The sequence below is a fragment of the Heterodontus francisci genome, chromosome 2 (genome assembly GCF_036365525.1).
Source record: "Heterodontus francisci isolate sHetFra1 chromosome 2, sHetFra1.hap1, whole genome shotgun sequence".
NCBI classification, from domain to species: Eukaryota; Metazoa; Chordata; class Chondrichthyes; order Heterodontiformes; family Heterodontidae; genus Heterodontus; species Heterodontus francisci.
In genome coordinates, this window is record NC_090372.1 from 181,739,848 (window position 1) to 181,765,808 (window position 25,961).

The 25,961-nt window shown below is 42.5% G+C and overlaps 1 protein-coding gene across 2 annotated transcripts in view; it reads right to left on the minus strand.

The window, feature by feature from the left end:
• Positions 1-25,961, minus strand: part of LOC137349152 (kinesin-1 heavy chain) — a 140,929-nt gene that overhangs the window by 9,152 nt on the left and 105,816 nt on the right. Inside the window, exons 18-26 of one of the 2 annotated variants that reach the window (XM_068014565.1) lie at positions 24,450-24,511; positions 24,141-24,250; positions 21,980-22,081; positions 21,628-21,688; positions 21,438-21,509; positions 14,406-14,510; positions 11,742-11,958; positions 4,902-5,040; positions 719-786 (exon numbers count right to left, since the gene is read on the minus strand). In XM_068014565.1, the coding sequence (XP_067870666.1) occupies positions 719-786; positions 4,902-5,040; positions 11,742-11,958; positions 14,406-14,510; positions 21,438-21,509; positions 21,628-21,688; positions 21,980-22,081; positions 24,141-24,250; positions 24,450-24,511 (936 nt within the window). The remainder of the gene's footprint in view (positions 1-718; positions 787-4,901; positions 5,041-11,741; positions 11,959-14,405; positions 14,511-21,437; positions 21,510-21,627; positions 21,689-21,979; positions 22,082-24,140; positions 24,251-24,449; positions 24,512-25,961) is intronic. The other variant, XM_068014575.1, reaches the window with a different exon arrangement.

Sequence of the window (25,961 nt, forward strand, 5' to 3'; positions counted from 1 at the left end):
AGGGGCCGAGTGGCCTATTCCTGCTCCTAATTCGTATGTTTGTATGGAGAAATTTGCTATCCCATGAACAAGATTAGTTTTTCAGGGTCAGAGCATTTGTTCAGCAGTAATTAACTTAGTACACCATTAAAAGCTTAGTTATGCGCTACCCACTATACTAAACCACTTCCTCTTTGATTGCCACAAATGTCCTTCCTAAGGCTACCACATCCCTCTACAACATGGTTATCATTTCACAATAAAAATGTACATTAAAATCTGTCAACAAGGTGCAACTTTTTCTAAGTGTGTCAAGACAGCAACTTCTGGATTTTAACTGCATGTGAGAACTCAACTTGCTGTCAATTTCAGAAGAGTAATGTCGGTGAATGCCAACAGTTTTGCTGTCATTATTACTGCAAAGTCCAGGCTATTATCTCAAATACCATTCATCTGTTCTTCACTGCAAACCATTAATCCACAAGTTTTTTTATTTGCATATGCTATGTAAGCAAAGATGGTTTGGGAACAATTATAGATGTTCAGGAATACACAGCAAAATATGCAAAACCACATGCACTGCACTGCCAACCATTCCTAAATACAGACTACCTATTCCATCATTCTGAACATACCCAAAAAATTCTGCAAAAAATACATTCAAAATACTCAACCTCCAGCTTACACATTGAGTAGCAAGCCTGACGTTACCAGTGGATGTCTCTAGAAGATGGCTTACCTTTAACAGATGAAGGCATGAAGCCAATGTCTCCAATTTCAACATTATTAGCCATCCCTCCACTGACCCTACAAAAAACAAAATCAAGTTCTTAATTTAGTACAATTCCAGACTTCAAAAAATAATCATCCAAGATTTTGTTTGGGAGGAGAGGAAAGGTCTAAACACACATTAGCAAATTTCGATCTAGCTGACCTAAGAATTTATCCTAACAAAGATTTGTATTCAGAAATAGCTGTACACAAACACATCATCTGGAGCAAAATACACCAACTAGAAACAAGATTCTAATCAGAGAAGACTACAGTATCTTCAGACATTCCTTCATACAGAGCCTGGTTCCAGATCACTGCTCACTGAGTCTACGCTACCCACTACACTAAACCACTTCCTCTTTGATTGCCATGAATGTCCTTCCTGAGGCTACCACATCCCTCCACAACATGGTTATCATTTCACAATAAAAATGTATATTAAAAACTGCTGCTACCACTGCAGTGTTGATATTTTCTATTCTTGAACATTTGTAACAAGGATTTGTAATGGAATCTAAAAGTTTCCTCCCTTGAAGTATAGCAGTACCTCAAAATATTGTACCTCAGAAAATACATTTTAGACAGATATAAAAGGAAGAAGATTGCACTTGAAATTGTTAAAACTGGCACCACTCTGGTCATCCAAACTGGCTACAGTCTGTACACAGATATTTCAAAAGAATCAAAATCTAATGTCAAACTTCAAATCAAGAACCCAACTAAGGTGTGGGGACTAAACAATTTAAGTGGTAGATATGTCATTCCAACAGAGGCCAGTTAAAATCAGATTGCACCTGTTTCAGCGAAACAAAATAAGTGACAGCCATTTGCTGGTTCATTCTTCAGGGCAATGCCTTGACTAGAGTCAAGCTGCCTGGTTTAAAAGCTTGGCAGTTAACTGTCAGTGACCATAAACTGGTGCATTCTCCATGACAATGCCTCTACCAGAGTCCACTTGCCAACCAATCGGCACTCTTCTCATATAGTATAAATTTGTTGCTTCCTTTACATTGATATTCTTGCAAATTGTCCTGATGAGTGCAAGACGAAAAGCTTCGACAAAATGTCTCTGTTTTCAGCAATACTAAAGTTCTGTACTACCAAACAACAACTTCACCATTGATGCTTGGCTGATTGGCCTACAGTATCCTGGTTTACCCCTCTATCTTTTCTTGAATAGTGGTATAATATTCCTGTTCTCCTGTATCCAATGAGGACTGAAAGATTGCAATCAATGCCTCTGCTACTTCTACTTTTGCTTCTTTAAGCAACCTAGGATATATTTCACCCACACCAGGTAATTTACCAACTTTCCTTTTTTTCATGTAACCTTCACATCTTCTACTTCCTTTGGGAAGACAAATGCAAAGTACGCATTTAAATACTTCCACGAGGCCCTCTGCCTCTACGATAAAGATTTCCGTTTGGGTCCTTAATAGGCTCTTTCCCCAGCTAACCAGTTGCATTTTATAGATTTATAAAAATGTCTTAGACTTCAATTTAATATATCCAACATATAAATTCGTAACTGCAAAGTACTCTGCAGATTAAAATATGGCTGCCTATTACAATTTTGTGCAAGACTACTATAAGATTACATGCCTATTTTCATGTAAGCCTTCAAGACCTGGAAACTTGGGGTTTAACCACCATCAGTAATACCTACATACTAGTTTTTAAAAAAATGGTGGCTACTTTTTAAGTCATGAAAAAATATCTGAAATCAACTAAACAAGTGGCCACCTATAAATTTCAAACAGAAAAGAAACCGGACACTGCTTAAAAAGAGCATTCTTCAATTGACTGGAAAATTATACCTTATTAAAAGATACATGCAAACAGAAGCTTACAAAACCATAATTAAAGACTAAAAAAGCAATCAGTGAAAATGTATCTAATTAGAGGGAAGAACAATGTGTAGGCATTTAAAAGGATATAATTTTTTTGTAAAATCACCAACATCTGGAAACATTGCTATCTAATTTAGAGTGACAAATCTAAAACAAAAAATTCACAATATTTTGCAAATCATGTTGATGCATTTTAGTTGCAGCATAAAGGCCAACTAGCTTCAGATGCAAAGTAACAGCACTGAATTAACATAGCTGCCATTACTATCATCTATTTCCTGCTTCAATCCAAGCTCTCAACGGGACCTATCGTGTAGTTCATTTTTTTTTGGTGGTTGAAGAAAATAGGAGAAAATCCTGTACAATCCTTTCAAATTGATCTTTACCCACTTTTCTTTAGCTTTGAGCATTGCTTAGAGCAGCAACATACAAGGTATGTTGATCATTGAAATTTCCTTTGGGCAACCATAAGGAGCAGGCAACCAGTAGTCTGGTAATGGCTGCTTTTTTTCTTCAATCTGTTGGTGAAACCACTCTACTTAACCAAGAGAACGCCATGCCTTCGGAATATTGACAGTTGAACTCCAAACAGCGTACTAAAATTTTCAGAAAGACGATGAAGGATCACAGACCTGAAACGTTGGCTGGACCTTCTCCCTTGGCGGACAGGGGCTGTCCACCCACTGAAAAGTCGGTGACGATCCCGTCCCCGCCGGGCCTGGGGATCTGGTCCAGATTTTTATGGTCCCCAAGCCCTTAATTGAGGCAGGAAATCCTGCCTAAAGGTGCTGGCCAGTGGGCTGGCAACTCTAATTCCCAGCAGTGCCACCGGGAGCAGCAGCCATGGCTGGCCTGCAACCCAGCTTCAGCATGAAGAGTAAGGATGGCCCCAATAGGTGGAGAGTTTCTGGGGCCTTGCCAGGGTTGATTGATCAGGCCCCAGCGAGGCAAAGGGAGGGTCTGGGGGTCGTGCTGGGCATTGGGGGCGGCCCTCCATGAGGCCCAGGATGCCCGATCAGGAGAGCCCCCCACCACCCCACCCCCCCCAGGCCGTCAGAAAACCATCTACTTTTGTCAAGACTATTTTCTCAGGCATGGGCCGCCCAACCAGCCAAGGGTAAAATCCCCATGGCGGCAGGCAGAGGTCCTTAAGCAGCCCCCACCCCTCACCGCCCCCCAATTCCCATTGACTTCAGTTTCGCTAGCGCTCCTTGATGCCATACTCTGTCAAATGCTGCCTTGATGTCAAGGGCAATCACTCTCACCTCACGAGTTCAGCTCTTTTGTCCATGTTTGAACCAAGGCTGTAATGAGGTCAGGAGCTGAGTGGCCCTGGCAAAGCCCAAACTGAGCGTCACTGAGCAGGTTATTGCTTAGCAAGTGCTGCTTGATGGCACTGTTGATGACACCTTCCATCACTTTACTGACAAGGCAGTAGTTGGCTGGGTGGGGCTTGTCCTGCTTTTTGTGTACAGGACATACCTGGGCAATTTTCCACACTGCCAGGTAGATGCCAGTGTTGTAGCTGTACTGGAACAGCTTGGCTAGGGGCTCAGCAAGTTCTGGAGCACAGGTCTTTAGTACTATTGCTGGAATATTGTCAGAGCCCATAGCCTTTGCAGTATCCAGTGCCTGTATATTCTATGTATTTAGTTACAGCACTTACCTTGATGAAGCTCAATTGATCCAGAAGTCCTTACATTTCCCATTCACAGTCCAGAAATTGCATTTGTCAATAATTTAATTAAATTTTCATTATTCACAATCCAATTATCCACAATACCAATTAGCTCCAAAATTTTGGCAGCATAAAACCTCATGAAATATTGGCTCACTAGACAGCATACAGACAACAAATTTCCCAATCTGACTATTGACTTTACAAAGATTACATTCTATTTATACTATTCGTTTAGTCCTCATCTTCAGTGTCCAGGATGATGTTGAACTCTACAAGTAAAACCAGTATTGAGAGATTTTTTTAATGAGCCACCTAATGCAATTATTCACTGGGAGTGGGCTTTCTCTCCATTATGGTTCCACTGTAGTGGTCAATAATAAATAGTACATGCAAGACAGCACATCCATTGTTTCAATGGGAAAATGTATGACAATTAAAGCACCAGCAGAATTCTGTCGATTTGAAAAATCTGGAAACTGTTAAAATAGTGTACACAAATTATTAGCTTGGAGGGGCTCGACACCCCTTGTCCCAAAACAAAGGCATAAAAAGCATGCAGGATTAGTTCAAAACATCAGAACCTTCTCAAAACAATTTGTCACATGTAAGAGACGTACAGCTTATCTGATTTTACACCGCCACCACCTCCACGTACTGCAACTGCTTGGCTGTTCTGGAAGAATCCACCTCCCCCACGAATTGCACTTGGGTGAGTTGGGGAAGCCATAGGGGGTTGACCAGGGCGGATGGGTTTAGCTAGACAAACAAAATACATTCGTGAAAACACTAACTTCTTAAATCTTGCTTAGAGACTATGTTATAGCTTTGCACTTAAAAACTTACGATGCTTATCTACACAGATAAAGAAAAGATGCCACTTTTGCACAATTTAGGAATGGCGCATCAAATTACATTACATAGAATCTACAGCACAGAAACAGACCATTCAGCCCAATTGGTCAATGCCTGTGCTTGCATTCCACGAGCCTCCTTCCACACTAATTACTTTAGCGACTCAGACCACTGATCCCTCTAGTCCCTTCTCGCTCACGTTTCTCCCTTACATGTATCAAAGCTACCTGCTTCAACCACTCCATGTGGCAACAAATTCCACACTTACCACTACTTAAATTCTGTATTGATTTCTTAGTGATAATCTTATATTTATGCCCCCTTGTTCTGGATCACTCAAGTGGAAACTGTTTCTCCATGTCCCTCCATCAAACCCCTTCATAATTTTGAAGATCTTTATCAAGTCTCCTCTTTTCCAGAGAAAACAGCCCTAGCTTGCTTAATCGTTCCTAACAGTTTTATCCTCTCAATTCTGGCAACACCCTTGTAAATATTTTCTACACTTTCTCCAGTGCTTCAATATCCTTTTTGTAGTATGACAACCAAAATGGTGAACAGTACTCCCAAGTGTGGTCTAATCAAGGTTCTATATAAATTAACAACCTCTAGAGTACTGAAAATACATTAATATGTTCTTCATCTAATAGTTTTCTGGCTTTATTTCTTCTCCCATTATTTTGTCCTACTTTTGTGAACTTGAGAGTACCAGGGGCTATACCGATCAAGATTAACCTGGTCCTTACTGGATATTCTCACAAACACACTTTAGTTAAATCACTGGATAGTGGTCAGAAGCTAATTTTACAGCTTCCCAGCTCAAACACCAAGGCCAATTATAATGCTGCTAATGCTACCTCAGTGGATATCAGTTAACTGAGTGCAGACCAGACACCTTCTTGACTTGAATGACCTACTTCAATACTGGATTACTGAGGGAGGCTTCAAGTGCAGTTTCAAGTGAAACTACCAAAATTAACATATTGTCATGCAGGCTCCCACCTGCCAAGGATGAGGCACATATATTTCACCAAATGGACATTAAATTTTAAAATTGTTACTAGAGTAAAGAACTTGCTTTTTAAAAGAAAACACCAGACCCTTGACTGGAAAGACATTTGCATATTTAAAGACAGTGCTTAAAAAAGACAAAAGACCATTTCCTGACACATTCAATCCACAATGGACTTTTGATTACCAGACATGGAGGGTGGAGGAAATCCCATTCCAGGTTGACTGCTAAGATGGCCGAATACACCAACGGACATGGTCACACCGCCTCAGTCACATGACTAACCCGGTGGGCAACCTGAGTTTTTGAATTTGAACTTGCCACAGGAGGTTTTGAAGAAAGAAAGCTGTTTGCTCCTGGACTGGAAAAGACCTCTCGTGGCAGGCTTGACACCACCTCTCTCCTGTCTGCTTTCATCTCTTAAACCAGCTTCGGAAACCATTGAAGACATATGAAACCCAAGAGAGAAAAGTCTCCTACAGTGATCAAGGTTTAAGAATACTGGGCCCCAACAAAAAGCAAGATCAATCTACAAGCAAAGACTACAGCGAGCTTGAAGCACATTAACAAAAACCCCTCTTCAGAGATTGCCTCAAACCTCTCCACTTTATTTTTTCTTCTGCTCTTTTCTGTCTCTATTTGCATGTGCGTATCGTGTATGCATGTTAGCAGGGCGTGGCGTGTATCCGTAGGCGTTAAGAGTTTAAGTTTTAATAAATTTCACTTTTCTTCTTTAAGCCTAAGAAAGCCGGTTTATGCTCATTTCTTTGCCTTATAACTGGAAAGCGGTGAAAAAGGATTCATCAAAGGGGAGCTCAAAACAGTGTATTTAAAAACAAAACTGCTACAATAAGACCAGGTGAAGGCTGAAATAGATCCCGAGACATCTTTCTCACCTGGTAGTAAGAGAAATTTGGGTGCTAGTGTCTGGAATTTTACCCACAGATGAACGAGAGAAATTGGAAGTGGGAAGCCAAATTGTTCCCAATCAAAAAGAGCAAGGTTTTAATACAGGTTTTCATCTGGTTGTGTGCGCTTGAATACTATCATGTCTGCAACTGAAGCGAGTCGCTCTCCAAGCCAGGGTGAAATAATTTGGAAGAAGTTAAAAGCGCTGTCTATGGAGGAGTTGAGAAAAATGGCTGAGCAGTGTGGGATCACTGTACGTGGCAAGGCTAGGAAGTCTGAACTCCTAAGGCTAGTGGCCAATCATTTTTCCCTTGAATCTGAAGAGGCAGAAATAGGGTTAGAAGCAGACTCCGACAGGGTATTTAGCAAAGATACAACTGGAAGAGAGGAAACTTGAATTTGAGGAAAGAGAGAGAGAAAGAGCCTCCCGGAAGGAACTTGAAGAAAATGAAGAGCGCGAGCGCGGCGGAGAGGGCAAGCGCGAGAGCGCATATTCCAGAAAGAATGTGAAGAAAGAGGGTTGAAGCAGCTCGAGTTAACTAGGGCGCAACAGAGTAACCCCAGTGAAAGCATGATGGAGGAGCAGAATTCAGGGCTGGGTACAAAATTGCTAAAACTCACTCAATTAATTCCAAAATTCAATGAGGAAGATGTGGAAGAATTTTTTTGTGTCTTTTAAGAAACGGGCAAGGCAGCTAAAATGGCCACCTCAGACCTGGTCTCTTTTAGTACAAAGCAAGCCAACTGGAAAAGCCCATGAGGTTTATTCCTTGTTGTCAGATGAGAGTTAATCAAATTATGAACGGACCAAAAATGCTATCCTCGGGGCATATGAATTAGTACCCGAAGCTTATCGCCAAAAGTGGAGTCAAAAAGCAAGCTAATTAAACTTATCTGGAGTTTGAAAGAAGTAAGCAGCTGGCTTTTGACCAGTGGCTGAGGGCATTAAAAATACAGCTCAGCTATGAGACTCTTAGAGAAGTAATTCTGTTAGAGGAATTTAAAAACTCTCTCCCACTCTCAATGAAGACCCATGTAAAGGAGCAGCGGGTTCAGGGAGCCCGGCAAGCAGCCATTCTGGCCAATAAGTTTGCTTTAATTTATAAGTTGGTTTCCCAGGGGAGAAACTTTCCTAATCACCCCCACAAATCCGAAAAAGGACAACGGGTGGGAAGGTGATCTCCGCCCAGGCAGTCCTGTGAAAGAAGAAAGCAAAGAAGAAAGCAGAGGAGACACAGGGGGCCCTTCTCCAGCCAAAAAGGAAGGTGCTGTGAGCAAGAGTGAGACCCGGAGACCTATGTGCTTCCATTATAATAAGGCAGGGCATTTAAAAGCTGACTGCTGGAAACTAAAGGAAAAACTGGTAGCGTTAATCAGGGCACACCTGTTGAGCGAAGACATGGCCCTGATGGAAAGCCCTGCAGAACAAGCTGCAGCTTTAACTGCAGTTAAGAGTGTAACTCAGGAAGCTTACTACGGCCAGTGCAGGAAAAGTTAATAGGACTCCTGAAGGTTATCAGGGTTTTGTGTCTGAAGGGAAAGTAACCCCATACCCCTCGAGTGGGGCAAGCAAGCCCATAGTGATTCTCAGGGACACCGGGGCCACTTGATCCTGACCTCTCCCTCCCCACCCCGTGAGTGCAGTGTACACCAAAATGGTGGTGAATGGTATTGGAGGGCAGCGTATGCCTGTATCTGTACACTGGGTGCACCTGGACTGCGACCTAATTTCAGGACTGGCGACCATAGAGATTCATAGAATCATAGAAAGTTTAAGGCACAGAAAGCCACTTGGCCCATCATGTCTGTGCCTGTGCCTGTCCCTAGTTTATCTGTGGACAGGGTTGACCTGCAGGGGTGAAGGTGGTAGCCCCCACAGTAGCGCAAGAAAGACTGCAGGAGGTCAGAGAGACAGGGCAATGGCCAGAGACTGTCCCTTACAGTTTCCCTGAATATGTTGTGGATCAGGCCATGATCAAACCAGCTCCCCCAAAGGAGACTGCATTGCCACTGCAGGCAAATGACCATGAGGTCTGCCTGTCCCAGACTTTCTTTGGAAAGTTAGGAGACCCAGGGAGTGAATTCAATGGATTTTTCCTAGGTGAGGCTGAGTGAGCCAACCCAGTATTGCGAGAGTTAGCACAGGCTGCCCAGTCTGAAAGTGAAGCAGAGGGAGTCCCCGATTGCTACTATTTAAACAATGAGGTACTGATGAGGAAATGGAGTCCTCCTCACAGACGTGAGGGCAAGGAGTGGACAGTAGCTTAGCAGTTAGTGGTGCCACAGAGGTACCGGGGAGAAATATTAAAGGCCCACGAGACTACAGTGGCTGTACATGCCGGTATACGAAAGACCAAAGCCCGCATAAGACAGTGGTTTGACTGGCCAAAGATGCGGTGGAGTACTGCAGGAGTTGCCACATGTGCCAGGTTGAAGGGAAACCCCAACCTACAGTGAAACCTGCACCCCTAGGTCCTGTACCAGTGTTAGGAAGACCCTCCAGCAGAAGGCTGGTGAGCTGTAAGGGACCCCCGCCAAGAACAAAAGGGGACCGGCAGGCACATGGCTGGCAGACACTTAGAAGGAGAAGGGGGAAAAGTGACCAAGAGGGCAGGTTAAAGGAAGTCCGGGAAGAATCCCGAATGAAAACCCCTACTGTCTGGTCAGCTAACCCCGAAAAATGGGAAAAGTTAGACCACACATCCTCCTATGTAAATGCAAACTCTAGAAGCACCCCAACAGAGCTGCTAACAGCATTTACAGGAACTTGCAGAGACAAAGAGACTTCTAGGGGACACAGAAACCACGAGGGTGATGCCTCACCTAGTCGAAGTGGCACAGGAGAGTGCAGTCAAGTCTGCATACATACCTGCAGGTAGGAGTGCCCCAGAGAAAAAAGGGGAGATGAACAAAGAATCCTCCCCACAGGCAGAGAAAAAGGGAACCACCCATCCCCTGAAGTCAAAAGTCTTTGCATGACTCAGCAAAGCAGAGTGCGTTCAGGATAGACCCGCCCACTACTGACTCTCCGGGGAAAAAAAATTACCTCAACAGGACCAAAAACGTAGGCAGTCACAGCAATGGGCAAGCTGAAGAAGCTTCTCCAAAGAACCACATAGTTACTGGGATGCCAAAGAGGGGGAATTAAAGCAGGCCTGGCACCCAGAAAAGACAATTTTAATCAGCTTTAGGAGTTATGAATGAATGGAGATGAATGAGAGAATTACATGGTTTTTCTTTCTGTATCTTCTATTTCTCTCAAACCTTTTAATGAAATGCACCTTTTTTTTCCCCAAACTGCATTTCATTCCCCTGCATGCAAGCCCCCACCTGCTAAGAATGAGGTACATATATTTCGCCACATGGACATTAAATTTTAAAATTGTTACTGGAGTAAAGAAAGAAGTTGCATTTTAAAAGAAAACAACACCAGACCCTTGACTGGAAAGACATTTGCATATTTACAGACAGTGCTTAAAAAAGACAAAAGACCATTTCCTGACACATTCAATCCACAATGGACTTTTGATTACCAGACGTTGAGGGCGGAGGAGATCGCATTCCAGGTTGACTGCTTAAGATGGCCGAATACACAATTGGACGTGGTCACACCCACCCCCCTCAGTCACATGAATAACCTTCTGGGCAACCTGAGTTTTTTGAATTTGAACTTGCCACAAAGGTTTTGAAGAAAGAAAGCTGTTTCCTCCTGGACTGGAAAAGACCTCTCGTGGCTGGCTTGCCGCCGCCTCTCTCCTGTCTGCTCTCATCTCTCTCACCAGTTTCGGAAACCATTTAAGACATATGAACCCCAAGAGAGAAAGTCTCCTACAGTAAACAAGGTTTAAGAAGAATACTGGGGCCCAATGAAAAGCAAGATCTACCTACAAGCAAAGACTACAGCGAGCCTGAAGCACATCAACAAAAAACCCTCTTTAGAGATTGCCTCAAACCTGTCAACTTTATTTTTGCTTCTGTCTCTATTTGCATGTGCATATCGCATATGCATGCTAGCGTGGGGCGCGACGTGTATCCGCAGGTGTTAACTGAATTAGAGTTTAAGTTTTAATAAATTTCACTTTCCTTCTTTAAACCTAAGAAAGCCTGTTTGTGCTCATTTCTTTGCCTTATAATTGGAAAGCGGTGAACAAGGATTCACCAACAGCTCAAAACAGTGTTTAAAAATAAAACCGTATTACAATGAGACCAGATAAAGGCTGAGAAAGACCCCGGACACCCTTTCTCACCTGGTCATAATATACAAGCACAATAAATACTTCCTTCTCCTGGTTTTCCAACAATTAATTCTGACTACATTTCCAGTAATGTGGATAGTACAATTGGGTGTACAATTTGCTACTCAACAATGTAGTTCCTACATTTGAGAGTAAATTCACATGCACGTAAAGTACTTGTAAATTTACAGTCCAAAGTATTGATTTCATGTCAATATGATCATAGAATGTTTACAGCACAGAGGGAGGTTATTCAGCCTGTGTCCACACCAGGTCTCTGCAAGAGCAATAATTTATTTCAACAATCTACAAAATAACTTAGTCGCAATCATAAAATAACATTGGTCCTATGATTCAAAGATTTTCTTAAATAACTTGAATCTAATTAAAATGATCAATTTATATCTAGATAAACTGTTGGATTCTACACTGCCGTAATGTATCTAACATACCAATCTGTGCAGAATGAACTCTCTTTGCCATATTCTTTGCTCGCACAGCGTCCTTGATGCGATCCACTTCCTGCTGGTAGCGTTTGCGATCTCGGGCTGCATTCTCTTTGGCTTCCTTTAATGCAGATTCCAAAGCCTTGACTCTCTCAGCTGTAGCTCTAAGTCGTTTCTCCAGTTTCGGAAGCTCACAACGGAGATCTGCATTATCTCGTACCAACTAAAGGCAAGTATAACAACTTAACTTTAGTAAATATGAAAACATGATCAGATTGCATCAGGACTTCACAAAATTACAATTTAAAAGTAAGAATTGGACAGCATCAACCTTCAGCAAAAAAAAAGATAAAGTTTAACGTAATGATTTGGTTCATTTAATGTATATACATACATACAAGATACCAGGATTTATTTCCCAGTCCTTGACCTATATGAACCCCTCAATGACTGTTTTGATATATGAAGGAGATACTTAATAGTTCAGTTGAAGCACCAGGGGGTTCTAAGGTCTCAATTGGGATTACAGTATTTCATATGATATTGAAATGAGTGCTATAAATGGATTATTCAATTATAGTTTTTTTTGAATTAATCACAAACTATAGGAAATGAAAAGAAGTTGCTTTTAATTTGTGATAGAAATTGACTTTGTCTGTCATGAGTTAATAGAAAACCTTGAATCTTGCTGCCAAGAACTGAACATTATAGCAAGTAGTAAGGTTTCTGTCTGATTGCTGAATAATCACAATATTTTAAGTGTATTGCTTCTATTCAAAACAGAGACAATGTAAATATCAGTAATGTGTTGAATAGTTTCAAACATGAACACACAAAAAACAAAACAAAATGCGTGTGTAACCTGGCTACAGTATAAATCCAATTGCTTCAATGCTTAGCTACTAACCTGGCCTCTTTGTGGGTAGATGGTCATAATTGGGGCAGTTCAAGCTGTTTTTGTGAGCTGCATATACCATGGAGCCTTGGGTATCAAGTAGTTTAAATACATACTCATTAATTTGTATATCTTAAGTTAGTTACAGATCTTGGGTATCCGGATTCAGGGTTTATCCACCAATGAATCAGTAGTGCTAAAAGATGGCCCTTTACAAATTTTCAGGCTGACAAAATCTAAACAAGAAAAACTAGGAACAATTACTACAAATGTAATTAGGACTTTGGTACCTTGGTGTTGAGGGCTAGAATGCCACAGCTCAAGAACCACATGGTGCAACCTAAGGTTGCAGAATGGAAACCCTAATCTAAATAGGAAAATCAAAATAATTGTAGCTCCTTATAAACTATCAATAGGCAGTTGTTACTACTTGTAAATTCTAGCCAAGTCAATGACTCCTTTTTGTTTTAAAAAAAGATAGATTTCAATCAGCAGAGCTCCAATTTGACTGTCAAGCACAAGCCAGGCAAAACTGTATTTATACTAACAGCTCTACCATGGCATTGCAAAGAGAGAGATTACACTATTGCAAGGAGGGTAGCATGGTGCTACCGTGTGGAAGAGAGGGATTGGTACATATCTCCAATGAACATCATTGGTGAAAGGTTTCCCTCGGCAAGAGTCCTCTGATTGCTTTTTGGAAAATACAGTATTCTACCCTGCAGTTGGTGAAAAATAAAAAAGTACCAAAGTTACACAATAAATCTCAATGTAATATAAGGAAACAGCTTTTTATCTTTCTTGTCCATCTGTTCAGAATTTGGCTTTTAATAAATAACTAGAAGAACAGTACAGGACAGGAACAGGCCATTCGGCCCTCCAAGCCTGTGCCGATCTTGATGCCTGTCTAAACTAAAACCTTCTGCACTTCCGGGGACCGTATCCCTCTATTCCCATCCTATTCATGTATTTGTCAAGATGCCTCTTAAACGTCGCTGATGCCTCAAACTAAAAACTTTTTTGCATCTTTATTTTGTTCTCTTGCGAGAATTGCAGATCAGCTAATATACATCATACACATTTTTACTTTCAAAGTTACCTCAGAAAAAGCTGGAGTTTATAATTGATGTCGTTCTAAAGATTTAAACAAATTAAAAAAAACACGCTGATTATTCCTAAAATTGCTTTTCCTGGGGGGTTTTGTTCAGTAATTTATTAGAATGGATTGAGTTAAGTGCAAGTCCTGGCACTCTGAATGGCTGGTCTTGCGCAAGTCAGAAAAAATTGTTGAAGCTGTAGGTATAGGTGAATCCTGGCAGCTGTAGGCTGTAACATGAATCTCTTAGGCTAATAGTGAAATTTTGATGGATCAGGACATCAAACTCTTAGGCTTCTCAAATAGACACAGTCTCCAATAGAAATGGAGATTGTAAAAGTTTAATAATTTTCCTGTTAATTTTGTAATTCTGTACCTTGTTACATATTTTATTTAAAGTAGTAAGTACTCAGTTTAGCGAATAATCCAAGACGGTGGTTAAAAGGATTTTTTTTCTTTAAAAAAGGATTGTTATTAACGAATGGCTACTTTTGATATGTAGCTTTTGGAAATTTGTGACTGGCAGTTCTCATTCCTGATCAGCATGTTCTCTATTTGCTCAGTTATTATTTGCTGCTGTTTCATGAATATGAAATCTGAGTCAATCGGGAACGTAAACAGGTCTGATGAGTGAAGTTAAGTAAAAGCTCACGCAGAAATTTTAATGCCTTTGGCCTACCTGTTTATGAACCTTTGTGAGCTGTTCGAGGTTGTTCTCGAGAAAGGAAATTTTTTGCTTCTGTGCAGCACTACCACCAGTGTCATCAGAATCCATTTCAGCACTCTGGGATAAAATGTGATACAAAGATTTACAGATCCAAGGCACTCAAACATTTGAAATGGAAAATTTATTACTGTAAAACACAACTTCAATGAAGTACAGTACAAGAAAGTAGATGTCAACAAACTCACCAGGCCAGAATCAACCATTTCTCTCAAGTGACTGACGTAGAATGCAAATTTTTAATACTAATCAATAAGTCAACCACAGAAAGAATAAAACCTGGATTACCAAGAGGCTTAGAGGGTCTTGTATTGCATTTGTAATGAATGCAGATGACAGATTGAACAGCACTGCAGTACACATAACATTCCACATTTATGCAATATATCTGTGTAGATAATTTGTTATTTCTCAATCACTTCCAATCAGAGAAGAATTACATAGCTATATAGCATCTACAGCACAGAAACAGGCCATTCAGTTCAACTGGTCTATGGCAGTGTTTATGCTCCACACGAGCCTCCTTCCACTCCTCTTCATCTAACCTTTTCAGCATATACTTTTACTCATGTCCCCCTGATATGCTTATCTAGTTTTCCCTTAAATGCATTGATGCTCGTCACCTCACCTACTCTTTGAGATAGCGTGTTCCACATTCTTAGGGTAAAGAAGTTTCTCCTGAATTCCCTATTCGTGACTATCTTATATTTATGACCTCTAGTTTTGTACTCCCCACAACTGGGAACATTTTCTTTAAGATTATGAAAGTGGTCTTTAAATCGGCCCTATCAGGTCACCCCTCAGCCTTCTCTTTTCTAGAGAAAAGAGCCCCAGCCGGTTGAGCCTTTCCTGTCCTCCATTCTGGTATCATCCTTACACATTATTTTTGTACTTTCTCCAGGTCCAAGACAAGAGCAGAAGGAGCAGACTTGGAAGAGAGGACAGTTGATATTCTGGTTCTAACCAGCAGTTTCCAATGTTTAATTTGTATAAAATGAAAACTGGATTTAGGGACTAAATTGAATTATTTACTATTATAAAAGTGGGGAGGGGGGGAGAAAATCCAAATACTAGTCGTTAAAATTAATTGTGACTGAAAGGGGCTAAAAATGCAGGAGTAAAAGTAGCTCACAACTAATAGCAAGGCAGTGTAGTGGTTATGTTACTGTACTAGTGAGCTAGAGGCCAGAACTAATAATCCAGAGAATGAGTGTTCAAATCCCACTGTGGCAGTTCGAGAATTTAGTTTCAACTTTAAAAAAAACTTGAAATTTAAAAAAACTGAAAAATCAGTAAAGTGACCATGAAACTGCCAGATTTCAGTTAAAAACCTAACTGGTCCATTAGGAAAAGAAATCCATAGTCTGTCCTTACTCGGTCTAGGTCTTCCGTTTCACACCAACACCTGCTTGGCCTCTGAAGTGCCCTAGCAAGCCACTCAGTTGTATTGAACAGTTAGTAGGTGGCATAAAACTACTTTTTAAAGACAACTACAGATGGGCAATAAATGCTTGCCTTAACAACATCCCAAGAAGGAATTTTAAAAAATCTTCCAAACTAAATAGGGATGGGTTACATGTCAGCAATGGTAATCCCCGAGCTGGAATTGCTTGATCCCAACACCGAGCGTCAAAATTTGCACAACTATTCCATTCACCAGCAGTGAAATCCTACATCTTGAAAATCAAATTTTGTCCGAAACAAAATTAAGCACAGACCAAAAGCCCAAACCATATCGGTATTTCCACTCATGGAAATTTCTGCTCAGGAGGTAACTAAAAAAAGATAGTAAACAAAATCCAAGTGAGTTTATGTCCCGGGATTTAGTTTAAAAGCACATTTCAGCTAGTATAAGACACTTGTGTAAGCCACAAATAGTACCAGTTTGCCATTTTAAAAAAAATGCCAAGAAACATTCCTATCAGTTATTCTGAACACAAGCTGACATAGGACCTCTAGTGGTACAAAGAAAGAACTGCAGCAATATACATTTAAAAACTGGCTCTTTGCTTCAAGCAAGAGAGCAGATAGTAAATTATATTAGGGCAGTTGCATTAGTTGCTTCGTATTGAATAATTCCCAAATAAAATGACAACAAATTCACTTAAGAATTCCTAATTATAACGATAAATCTTCAACCGATCTCAAAACTTTTTTTTTTGCTTGCAATCAGCCACTCGGCTTCATATCATACTTCCATTTCAAGGTTCATTTAATCCTGTACACTGAACCTGAATTAGTATGCTTGTACATATTCTATGCTCCAAATGCAATTATAAACTAGTCAGACAGCATTTTTAAAAAGTTGCAGACGGGTTGTGCTGGTGTAGCTGTTGTCTGTTAAAATTGTCCAAAATCTCATTAGCTCATTTTAAACCAATCGACTACATGCCGTAAACAATGACATGTAGGCTTACTACATTGATTAAGTTTATGCAATTAAAAATAAAACTTGGCGACCTAATGAGTTAGATGCTAGACTCTCAGTTCTGGGGCATGGGTTCAAACCAGCCTAGACTGATGGGCTAACACTTTCACCATTTGCTGGCAAAAAAGGTTAACATTCAAAAAGGTTTGGACAGCCTCATAACAGTTCTTCGTGGGCTTGAATCCATAATGCAAACTGCCCTTTGTGCTAATATACACCAGTAAGCTGGCAACCTAGGTCAGAGGTCAAAGCATCACTGGTCATGAAGATAAAAATGTAGTCGTGTAAGGAATGCTCTTCTGCACTTGGGGAGAGCAGATTTGCATTGCATCCAATTGTTAAATCTGACCAGCCAGTTGATGATGCAGAAGCTGGATGCTCAAAATAAAACCTGTTTCGTTCTCGGGATCAAAATCCCTCGTTTTGACAATCAAAGTTTACAAACGGTAGAAAAGAAATCCCGACAGAGCACTCAAAATTAAAGATGCAACACCAACAGCGAGACTGTTGGCCACTGACAAATTTACTGGCTCACACTACAGAAATTGCAATACTACAGGTTTTGCAGAGGTACTGATGTAAATAAATAAATACTTTGTGGACCTTGCTGTATGCAAATTGGCTGCTGCATTAACCTACATAGTATCAAAAATAATTAATTGCAGGTGAAGTACTTTGGATGGTCTGAAGACATGGGGCTGAATTTTACTAGCGCGCCGCCGATTGCAGCGCGCTTTGAAGATGGCAGCCCACCCGGGCAGATCGCCCATCGCTGAGCCCCCGCTATATTAAGTGCCGTCATGAACATCACAGCAATGTGCCACCCCCCATATTACGTGGCGGATGGCAAGACATCCGGCGCTGTGATGGACATTGGATCAGCTGTGTAGCAGGTGCTGGGGCCCTTTTTAAAGCACCCCAGCACCTACTTCCTGACAGCTGCCAGATAAATACTTACCTCACTATTGAAGAGCAGGGATGCTGGGAATCTAGCAGCAAAGCAGAAAACACTGGAGAAACTCAGCAGGTCTGGCAGCAGCTGTGTAGAGAGAAGCAGAGTTTACTTTCACAGACCTGAAAGTTAACTCTGCTTCTCTCTCCACAAATGCTACAAGACCTGCTCAGTTTCTCCAGCACTTTCTGCTTTGCTGCCACATACTTACTCTGCTTTGTCCCAGTGTCCTGTGCACTTGAGATCCTCTTTTTCCACTCAAGTGTAACATTCCTTTTTGTAGGCATGCTGCACCTGGGTGAATAATCTTAATTTTGCACATACTAGAACATGAGACTGAATTGCATCATAAAAGGCAAATACATCAACAGAAATAAACGCATAATTTAATATCTACATACTATGGACTTTTAATTATCTGAATGTGAAAAGCCGCAGATTAATATGCATTTGGAATCTGCATTTCTCTGCTGACTGTTATGTGAAAAGACATGTAACCAGAATTAAAAGTACTTCTTAAAGAACCAGGAAAATGTGTTTATATTCTAGTCACATTGCAAACCAGAAATATATTACATCAATAATTATGATCAGCTACTGCAGAAGCAAAGTGTACGTGAACGTGTGTCGCTCTGTCATAGATGAAAAACCAGGACAACAGCACAGATTTCCTCACTAGTCTTGCATTAGTTTTCAAACATGTGCAAGAGAAACCTTGCAACCACAAATTAAGAGTAGTTACCCTGTGGAATCACCTTTGCACTTAAAGGACCAAAGCAAAAACCGAAGATTGCAGAGGGGTGTTCCAGGGTGGCCCATGGTTCAGCGATGCCTCCCTGCTCACTCTCCTCCAGACTGTGTGGGCAAGGTGGAAGGTCCTTTTCCCCAGTGATGGTAAGAAGAGGCCCTCCTGCCTGACCAAAGCAGCCTAGTTGGGAGGTGGCAGAGGAACTGGCATCAAAGGTCCAAAGCCTGAAGAGCATGAACTATCATTCCCCCAGCCAGCTGGGGCTCTCCAGGCCTCGTGCGCACAGAACACGACTGCCAAAGTCATCCACAGCCAAAAGGCAATCTGATTAGCAGCCTTCCTCCAGCCAGCTTGCCAGCACAGAAGTGGCACCGTGAAGGAACACCTGCAATAGTTTCTAAAAACCACCTTGCCACAAATGGGACTGCACAGGTGACAACACTGAAAAGTTCAATCTCTAAATCTTCACTAACATCTGTGTTGCGTTTACTGTGTGAATGAAGTGTGCCAGCACGTACCGATCATGTCTCCGCCCATTACATCATTGGCCTTTCAGCACTACCTATGTATGGAACAACATAATTGCCATGCCAGTATTACTCAGGTGCAACTCCACAGATGCAGTAACATGGACAATGGCTCAGTCTGCTGCTACCAGTAACGGTGGATGCAAAGATGCTGCAGATGTGGGGTGCTACACAACAGGTGAATGAGGGTGCAATGTGGCTTGCAAAGCACATGGTTCCTATGGCGCGGAGAACCTTTGATCAATAAGGTGTTGCCGTGTATCTCTTGCTCGCTGCTTGCCTTGTATGCTCTCTGACCACCCGTGCTCCTTTCCTGCTGCAAGTCCTCAGTGTCCTCGTTGTCTGAGGAGCCCTGCTTACGTTTGTCCTCATCCTGCAAGGCCTCCCCCCATCGAGTGCGTAGTTGTGCAGAGCTGATATGGGCTACCCTTTCCGGCTCATACTGCAGGGCACCACCTGATCTATGCAGGCAATTGCCTGCTCAATGGTGGCTCCTGGAGCTCCATGGCTGGCATTGTATCTCTCCTCTGCAGCAGTGGTGAGGTGGTTCACTGGTGTCAGGAGCCATGTCTGCATGGGGTAGCCCTTGTCTCCAAGAAGCCAGCCTTCCATCTGAGCCAGTTCAGTGTGCAGCAGCGCCAGCTGGGACTAGTGCAGGATGGGAGAGTCATGGCAGCTGTCTGGAAAGCGGGCACAAAATGGTTATGGTGATCACATACTAACTGTACATTGAGCGAGTGGAGGCCCTTACGGTTTACTTATGCAGCTGGTCGCCCAGCACTAGCCTTGATGGCCACATGGGTGCAGGTCTATGACCCCTTGCACCTGTGGGACTCCCGTGATGGAGCCGAAACCAATGGCCCTCTGGGCCTGGTTCCCAGGGTCCGTTGCGAACCAGACATGGTCACCGGCCCTCCGGTACAGGGCATCGGTGACCTCCCTGATGCAGCGGTGCACTGCTGACTAAGTGACCCCACAAAGGTCTCCGGTGGGTCCCTGAAATGATGCAGAGGCGTAAAAGTTACTATGAGGGCCACATGCATAGGATATCCACCGAAGCTCATCAGCTGCAGGCCATCGTTAAGTAGGGCACAGAGAGGCGTTACCGCCTCTCTCGACATCCGCAGTCGCCCGTGACACTGGCGCTCAGACATATGCAGGTATGTCATGCGGTGACCTGTAGTGGCGAGCTCTCCTTGGGGGCTGCTGCTGCTCACGACCGGGGGCCTCTACGTGGGCTGCACCAGCTTGCTGGCACTGCCTATGGTGCATATGGATCCTCACTAGAAGCGGATCAGACAATATAAGTTGAACCATCCCCATCTCCACGTGACAAAAAGTCGTATCCCTCACTTCCTCGGAGGTTCCTAACAGGGCAGGCATTGTTGTTGACTGTTACATCAGGCGCTTTCATGCATCCGCTATGTGGCGTGGCATGGCATTGCCCATCTTAGTTCCCACTAAGATTGGTACAAGATTCTACCAGCTGCATCAATTGCCCCACCAGCCAGGTAACCTTTACTCGCCTACCGTTTCTGGCACCCTCCCCACTCACAGGGTGACTGGAGTGCCACTGCTCCCTCATTCACAAACAAGCAATGCAGAGTGGCCTCCCTTTATGGAGGGAGAGTACGCAGTATCTCCCTTCATGCCTGCAGAGCTATGCCCCCAGTAATCCCATCCCCCCTCCTTTCAAGTATGCAGAGTGCAGACCCCAGTAATCCCACCCCCCCACCTCCCTTCAAGTATGCAGAGTGGAGACCCCGGAATAGACTTAGCTGCACAGTCTCCGATTGCTCCCTCTGCTGCTGTCCCACTGGCTTCTTTCATTCGTGAGCGGGACAGCACGTGACAGCCGCCCCTTCAGTGAAAAATATGCAACTGAGGAGCGACTAGCAGCGGATACATAATCAGGCAAGGTAAGCGGCACTTAGCATACTTAAATTGTGTTGCCGTCGCCACTGATAGAATGGAGTGGGCCATACCTGGCGTCGGGGGTCGTGGCGGACCTCTCCCGCTAGAATATTCCGGGGCCCCCCCACCCCCGCCAGAGGGCTAGTAAAACTCAGCCCATGACAAAACAGCACATAAATGCAAGCTCTTTTTAAGACTGCAAAAGAAGCTACTTCCATTAAACATGCTTCAGTAATAAGTTTACCAATCCAAACTCAAATCTCCAACAAATATGCTCAAGTTCTGTACTTCGTAAACGATGCCATTTGTGTATTGAAAGGAGCCAAAATATGTTTAGTTTGAAAGCTGCAAGTGGGTTTCCATCAGGTTCCACCATGTGTACTGACATTACCCAGATGCAAGATTACTACTTACATACCTTTTTAACTCTGGTCGCTAAGTCTTGAACAAACAGCTTCCGAAGGTTATGGAGTGTCTGGAGTTCTTTTGCCTACAGAAATAAAAATGAGAATACATCGATTAATTCTTGCACAATTTTTTTGTGTGAATGTATTTCTGTTAAAAAAAAAAATCTCAAATCCAAATCCAACATCTTCAACTTCACTTACCACCGTCTCTTCCAAACCTTTGAGGTCCTGCCTTGCTTGTTCTCGTCGATCCTGCATAATGCTAAACAGCAGTAGCATGTATTATTTAGAATAAGATTTATTTACACAAATGACGAGATATTACATGCACTACCAAAGATTCTGGAACAAATACAAAACCTAATTCCTGCTCCTTTAAATAGGTTGAGCTTTATGGTACTAATAATTTACTAAATAACCTGTGTATTATAACTTGTCCTAAAATAATTTTATATCAATATTACAGCATTGAGTTTTAACATTCTAATATTTTTATTAAAACTTTAAAGAAGTCTTGTAATTTACATGTACATGAAACCCACAAGTTACTTACGTCAGTTCATGCAATTTGCGGCTTTTCTCCTGATCCACAGTTTTTAGCTTTTCATGTTCCACATGTAGACGCTCCTGCTCCAGCATCATTTTCTGATTTTGGCTGTTACCAAATGGAAAAAGAACATGAACATAACAGTTTGTAATCAGCTATGAACATTACCATTTAAATCCAAACCGCAGCTAATAATGTAGTATCAACACGTCATGTCTGAAGAATTTATACCTCCCTCAAACTCCAATAGGCAGGGAAATCATTGTTCTCGCTCAATAATTCAGCCGGGAGAGCATCACTTGAGCCTTTACTCAATTCGCAGCTAACATGTGATGTAGTTCAAGGGCAGGGTTGTCCAACCTTTTCACGTGGGGGGCCACGTCACAATTTTTGTCTTACATGGGGGGCCAGTGAGAATTTCGGCAAGATAAAGGCATTAAAAATGTATCTTACTGTTAATCAAAACAACAAAGGTGCATTTTTGTGAAGAAGCTTTAAATGATAAGACTAATCTATTGACTTACTTTCTTATCACTATGCTGGACACTGATTTAGTGAGATATCTGGCATTTTTTGGCTTGCACAGATAGTCAATGTTTGCCTGCAAACGTGTTGTAGCGATGTGGAGTATTCCGGATAGATGTCCATCTGTCTAGGAGGGATCTTGATCACACTCTCCCTCGCTCTCTAACTTTTCCATCTCTGAAACCGTCCTGCCCCTGTGTTGACTCTCCCTCTCTCTGCCCCCACCCCTCCTTCCTCCCCACAAAAATTTGCAGGGAACAGGAGAACTCAGTACAGCAGCTTTGTGGCTGTTTTTTTTTTTTTAAATTGCGCTGAGTTTCACAGCCGACAGGCGCCAACATCAGGAACAGCGGTTTCCCAACTTTGGACAGACTTGGTGTTTTCCGGCAGCCTTTTTTAAAAAAAGTCAGAAAACCCTAAATCTGTCCGAAGTTGGGAAACCCCTGTTATTGCTCTCATAGGAACAGGAGTAGGCTATTCAGCCCATCGAGCCTGTACCACCATTCAATACGATCATGACTGATCATCCATTTCAGTGCCTTTTTCCCCACACTATCCCAATATTCCTTTCGGTCATTGATATTTAGAAATCTGTCAATCTCTAGTTTAAACATACTCAATGACTAAGCTTCCACAGCCCTCTGGGGTAGAGAATTTCAAAGATTCACAACCCTCTGAGTAAAGAAATTTCTCATCTCTGTCCAAAGTGCCTTCCCCCTTATTTTGAAATTGTGTCCCCTGGTTCTAGACTCCCCAAGCAGGGGAACATCTTAGCTGCATCTACCCTGTCTATCCCTTTAAGTATTTTGCAGATTTCAATGAGATCACCTCTCATACTTCGAAACTCCAGAGAATACAGGCCCAGTTTCCCCAATCTCTCTTCATAGGACAGTTTCGCCATCCTGGGAACAAGTCTGGTGAAGCTTTGCTGCACTCCCTCTAGGCAATAATATCCTTCTTAAGGTAAGGGGACCAAAACGGCACACAGTACTCCAGGTGCAGTCTTACCAAGGTTCTATACAATTGAAGCAAGACTTCACTACTCTTGCACTCAAATCCTCCTGCGATAAAGGCCATTAGCCTTCATGCAGCAGCTGTCAGCTGTGAAACTGACTTGCAATATTTTTTAAAAAGCTGGTCTGGGAGAAGAATCCAATTGGAAATTTCTCATCTCTGAAATACATCCGCGGGCCAGATGGAAACCTTTAGCAGGCCGGATGTGAACCCTATTCTGGGGCAGCAGGGATCTCTGATGTAAGAACTGGCTATCTTACTCCGCTTTAAAAAAAAAAATGTTGCATTAGCAAAGAAAATACCAAGACTTAGCCAATGAGGCTTGAAGTTTGAATAACAGTGGCTGGGAGTCAAATATTTCATTAAAGGTTTCAAATTGCATTCCATGCTTGTCCAAAACATTAAAGATTCATTTTTAATCAGTGAGCAATTGTCAAGTTTTTCTTTTCATGGGACGCGAGCGTCAATGGCAAGACCAGTATTCGTTGATGCCACGGACCAGGAAAATCAAAGAAAATTGAAGTACAGAGCAATAAGTTTATTTTTAAACATACAAAAAAAATGATCAGACCAAATATTATGAATGCAAGTATTGTGCTTAAAAAGCGTTATAAGTACTGAAACATACTCTTGAAGGTCAGTGATGAGCTTTTCCTTCTTTTCAATCTCATCCCTCAAACTGCTGATCTGTTTCTGGTGGGCCTCACGGTGACTCTGCATTTGCTGCTCTACAGCTTTCTATAATCAGAAGTGAATATTAGAAATATTACACATCAGTTTGAAACCTGAACAATCTATACACAGACAAAATGTTTCACAAATATATACCTTTATGTCATAAATGAATATGCGGGCCAGCATAATATCATTTAAAGCATCATCAGGGCAATATAACATGCACAGAATTAATTCTGTCAGTACCAATGGATGGAGTTACCTTCACTTCATTTGCAGTCTGTACTTTGTTCAAGTGCTCCTTTTCCATTTCATGTACTTTTTCTGTAAATTCATAAAAGATCACTCGCATCTTATAAAATCTCAACTACCAAAACTTTACTTACAGCTTGATAAATTCAGAATATAAACTATTTAAAAACACCATTACTAAACAATTGTACTGACCGAACTTTACTTTCAAGACTTGTTTCTTCATATCGTCAAATTTCAAGATAAATTTTACCCCTTACTAGAATTTCGATTTTATTAGAGGTTTTTTGACCTCTGTTTTCCTCACCAATGACAAATTCCCAGGCTGTCCCCTTGGCAAACAGACAGTTTACTTCCACCTCACTGAGATAGGTTTCTGGCCTTGGCCCCCACCTCAGAGAGTGTTCTCTGGCTTTGTCAAGCCCAAACCATGCCTCCACCCAGCTGAAAACAATTTCTGACCATGCCCTCCCCCCAGCTCCCATTAAAACTAGGCCATGCATGCCAGCCCACCACTGCCACCCCCCACTCCGAAAAAGAGAATGACTGCTCGCTCAGGCTGTCCCCACTGATGAGACTTGCAGTACTGAGCCCATCATCCTTCCCTCCAGCTTCTACTTCCCCCCAACGTAACTACCCCCTTCCTCCCACCCTCTAATCTTACTTGATTCAAATACTGTACTTGGTCTAGACACTTAGTGTGCAATAGCATGGGAGATCAGCAAGCTAAATAAGGAAAAAGTCTACCATTTATAGAAACAGAACAAGAGAACAGACTCCTAATTTTACTCAAGATGAAAATGAAAACGGAGCACGATTTTGTGTTTCGGGACGGGACTCAGACATCGGGATCAAATGGGAGTCCCAAGCCCACACTGTGTTGACCTCGATTTTGTCTGAACTGGCCAATTAGTGGCCAGAGTGCACTTGCCACCCCATTAAAGATGACAGGTGGGCTCTCAAAGCTGGAGGGTCAATAGGAGGCCCTTCAGCATAGAAGCAGCTACAGCCTACTGTTGCAGGTAGGGGAGACAAAGGGTGCCTCCATTCTGAGGCACCCTCTCAGCACTTTTAAAACCTATACAGCAAAAAAAAAAAAAAATGGTCACAGCTGCCAGGCCACCACTGTGGAGGGGAAACAACTCAAAAGGGTGGCCTGCAGCCGCAGCTCTAACCAAGGAGGAATGGGGGACTGGTGGGGGGGGTTCTCAAAGTCTACCCGGAGTGCTGGCCCCACAGTCCGCTGCCTGGAGGTTGCTTCCAAGCAGCTGCCACGGTTGGGTGGGGGGGGGGGGGGGGTGGTTTGCTGGCCGACTGGAAAGTTCCAGTTGACCTCTGACCCACAGCCTTTTAATTAGCTTTCTAAGCTAACAGCTGCTTGCGGGAGGGTAGATGTTCCTCTCCTGTTCTTCTTTTACTAATGTACAGCCTCCTGCAAAATGGCTCGGGGGCAGGATGATGCTGGCAAACTGTCACGCCAGCTGGCAGTGTAATATTATGCAGCTGCCCCACCCCCCCCCCC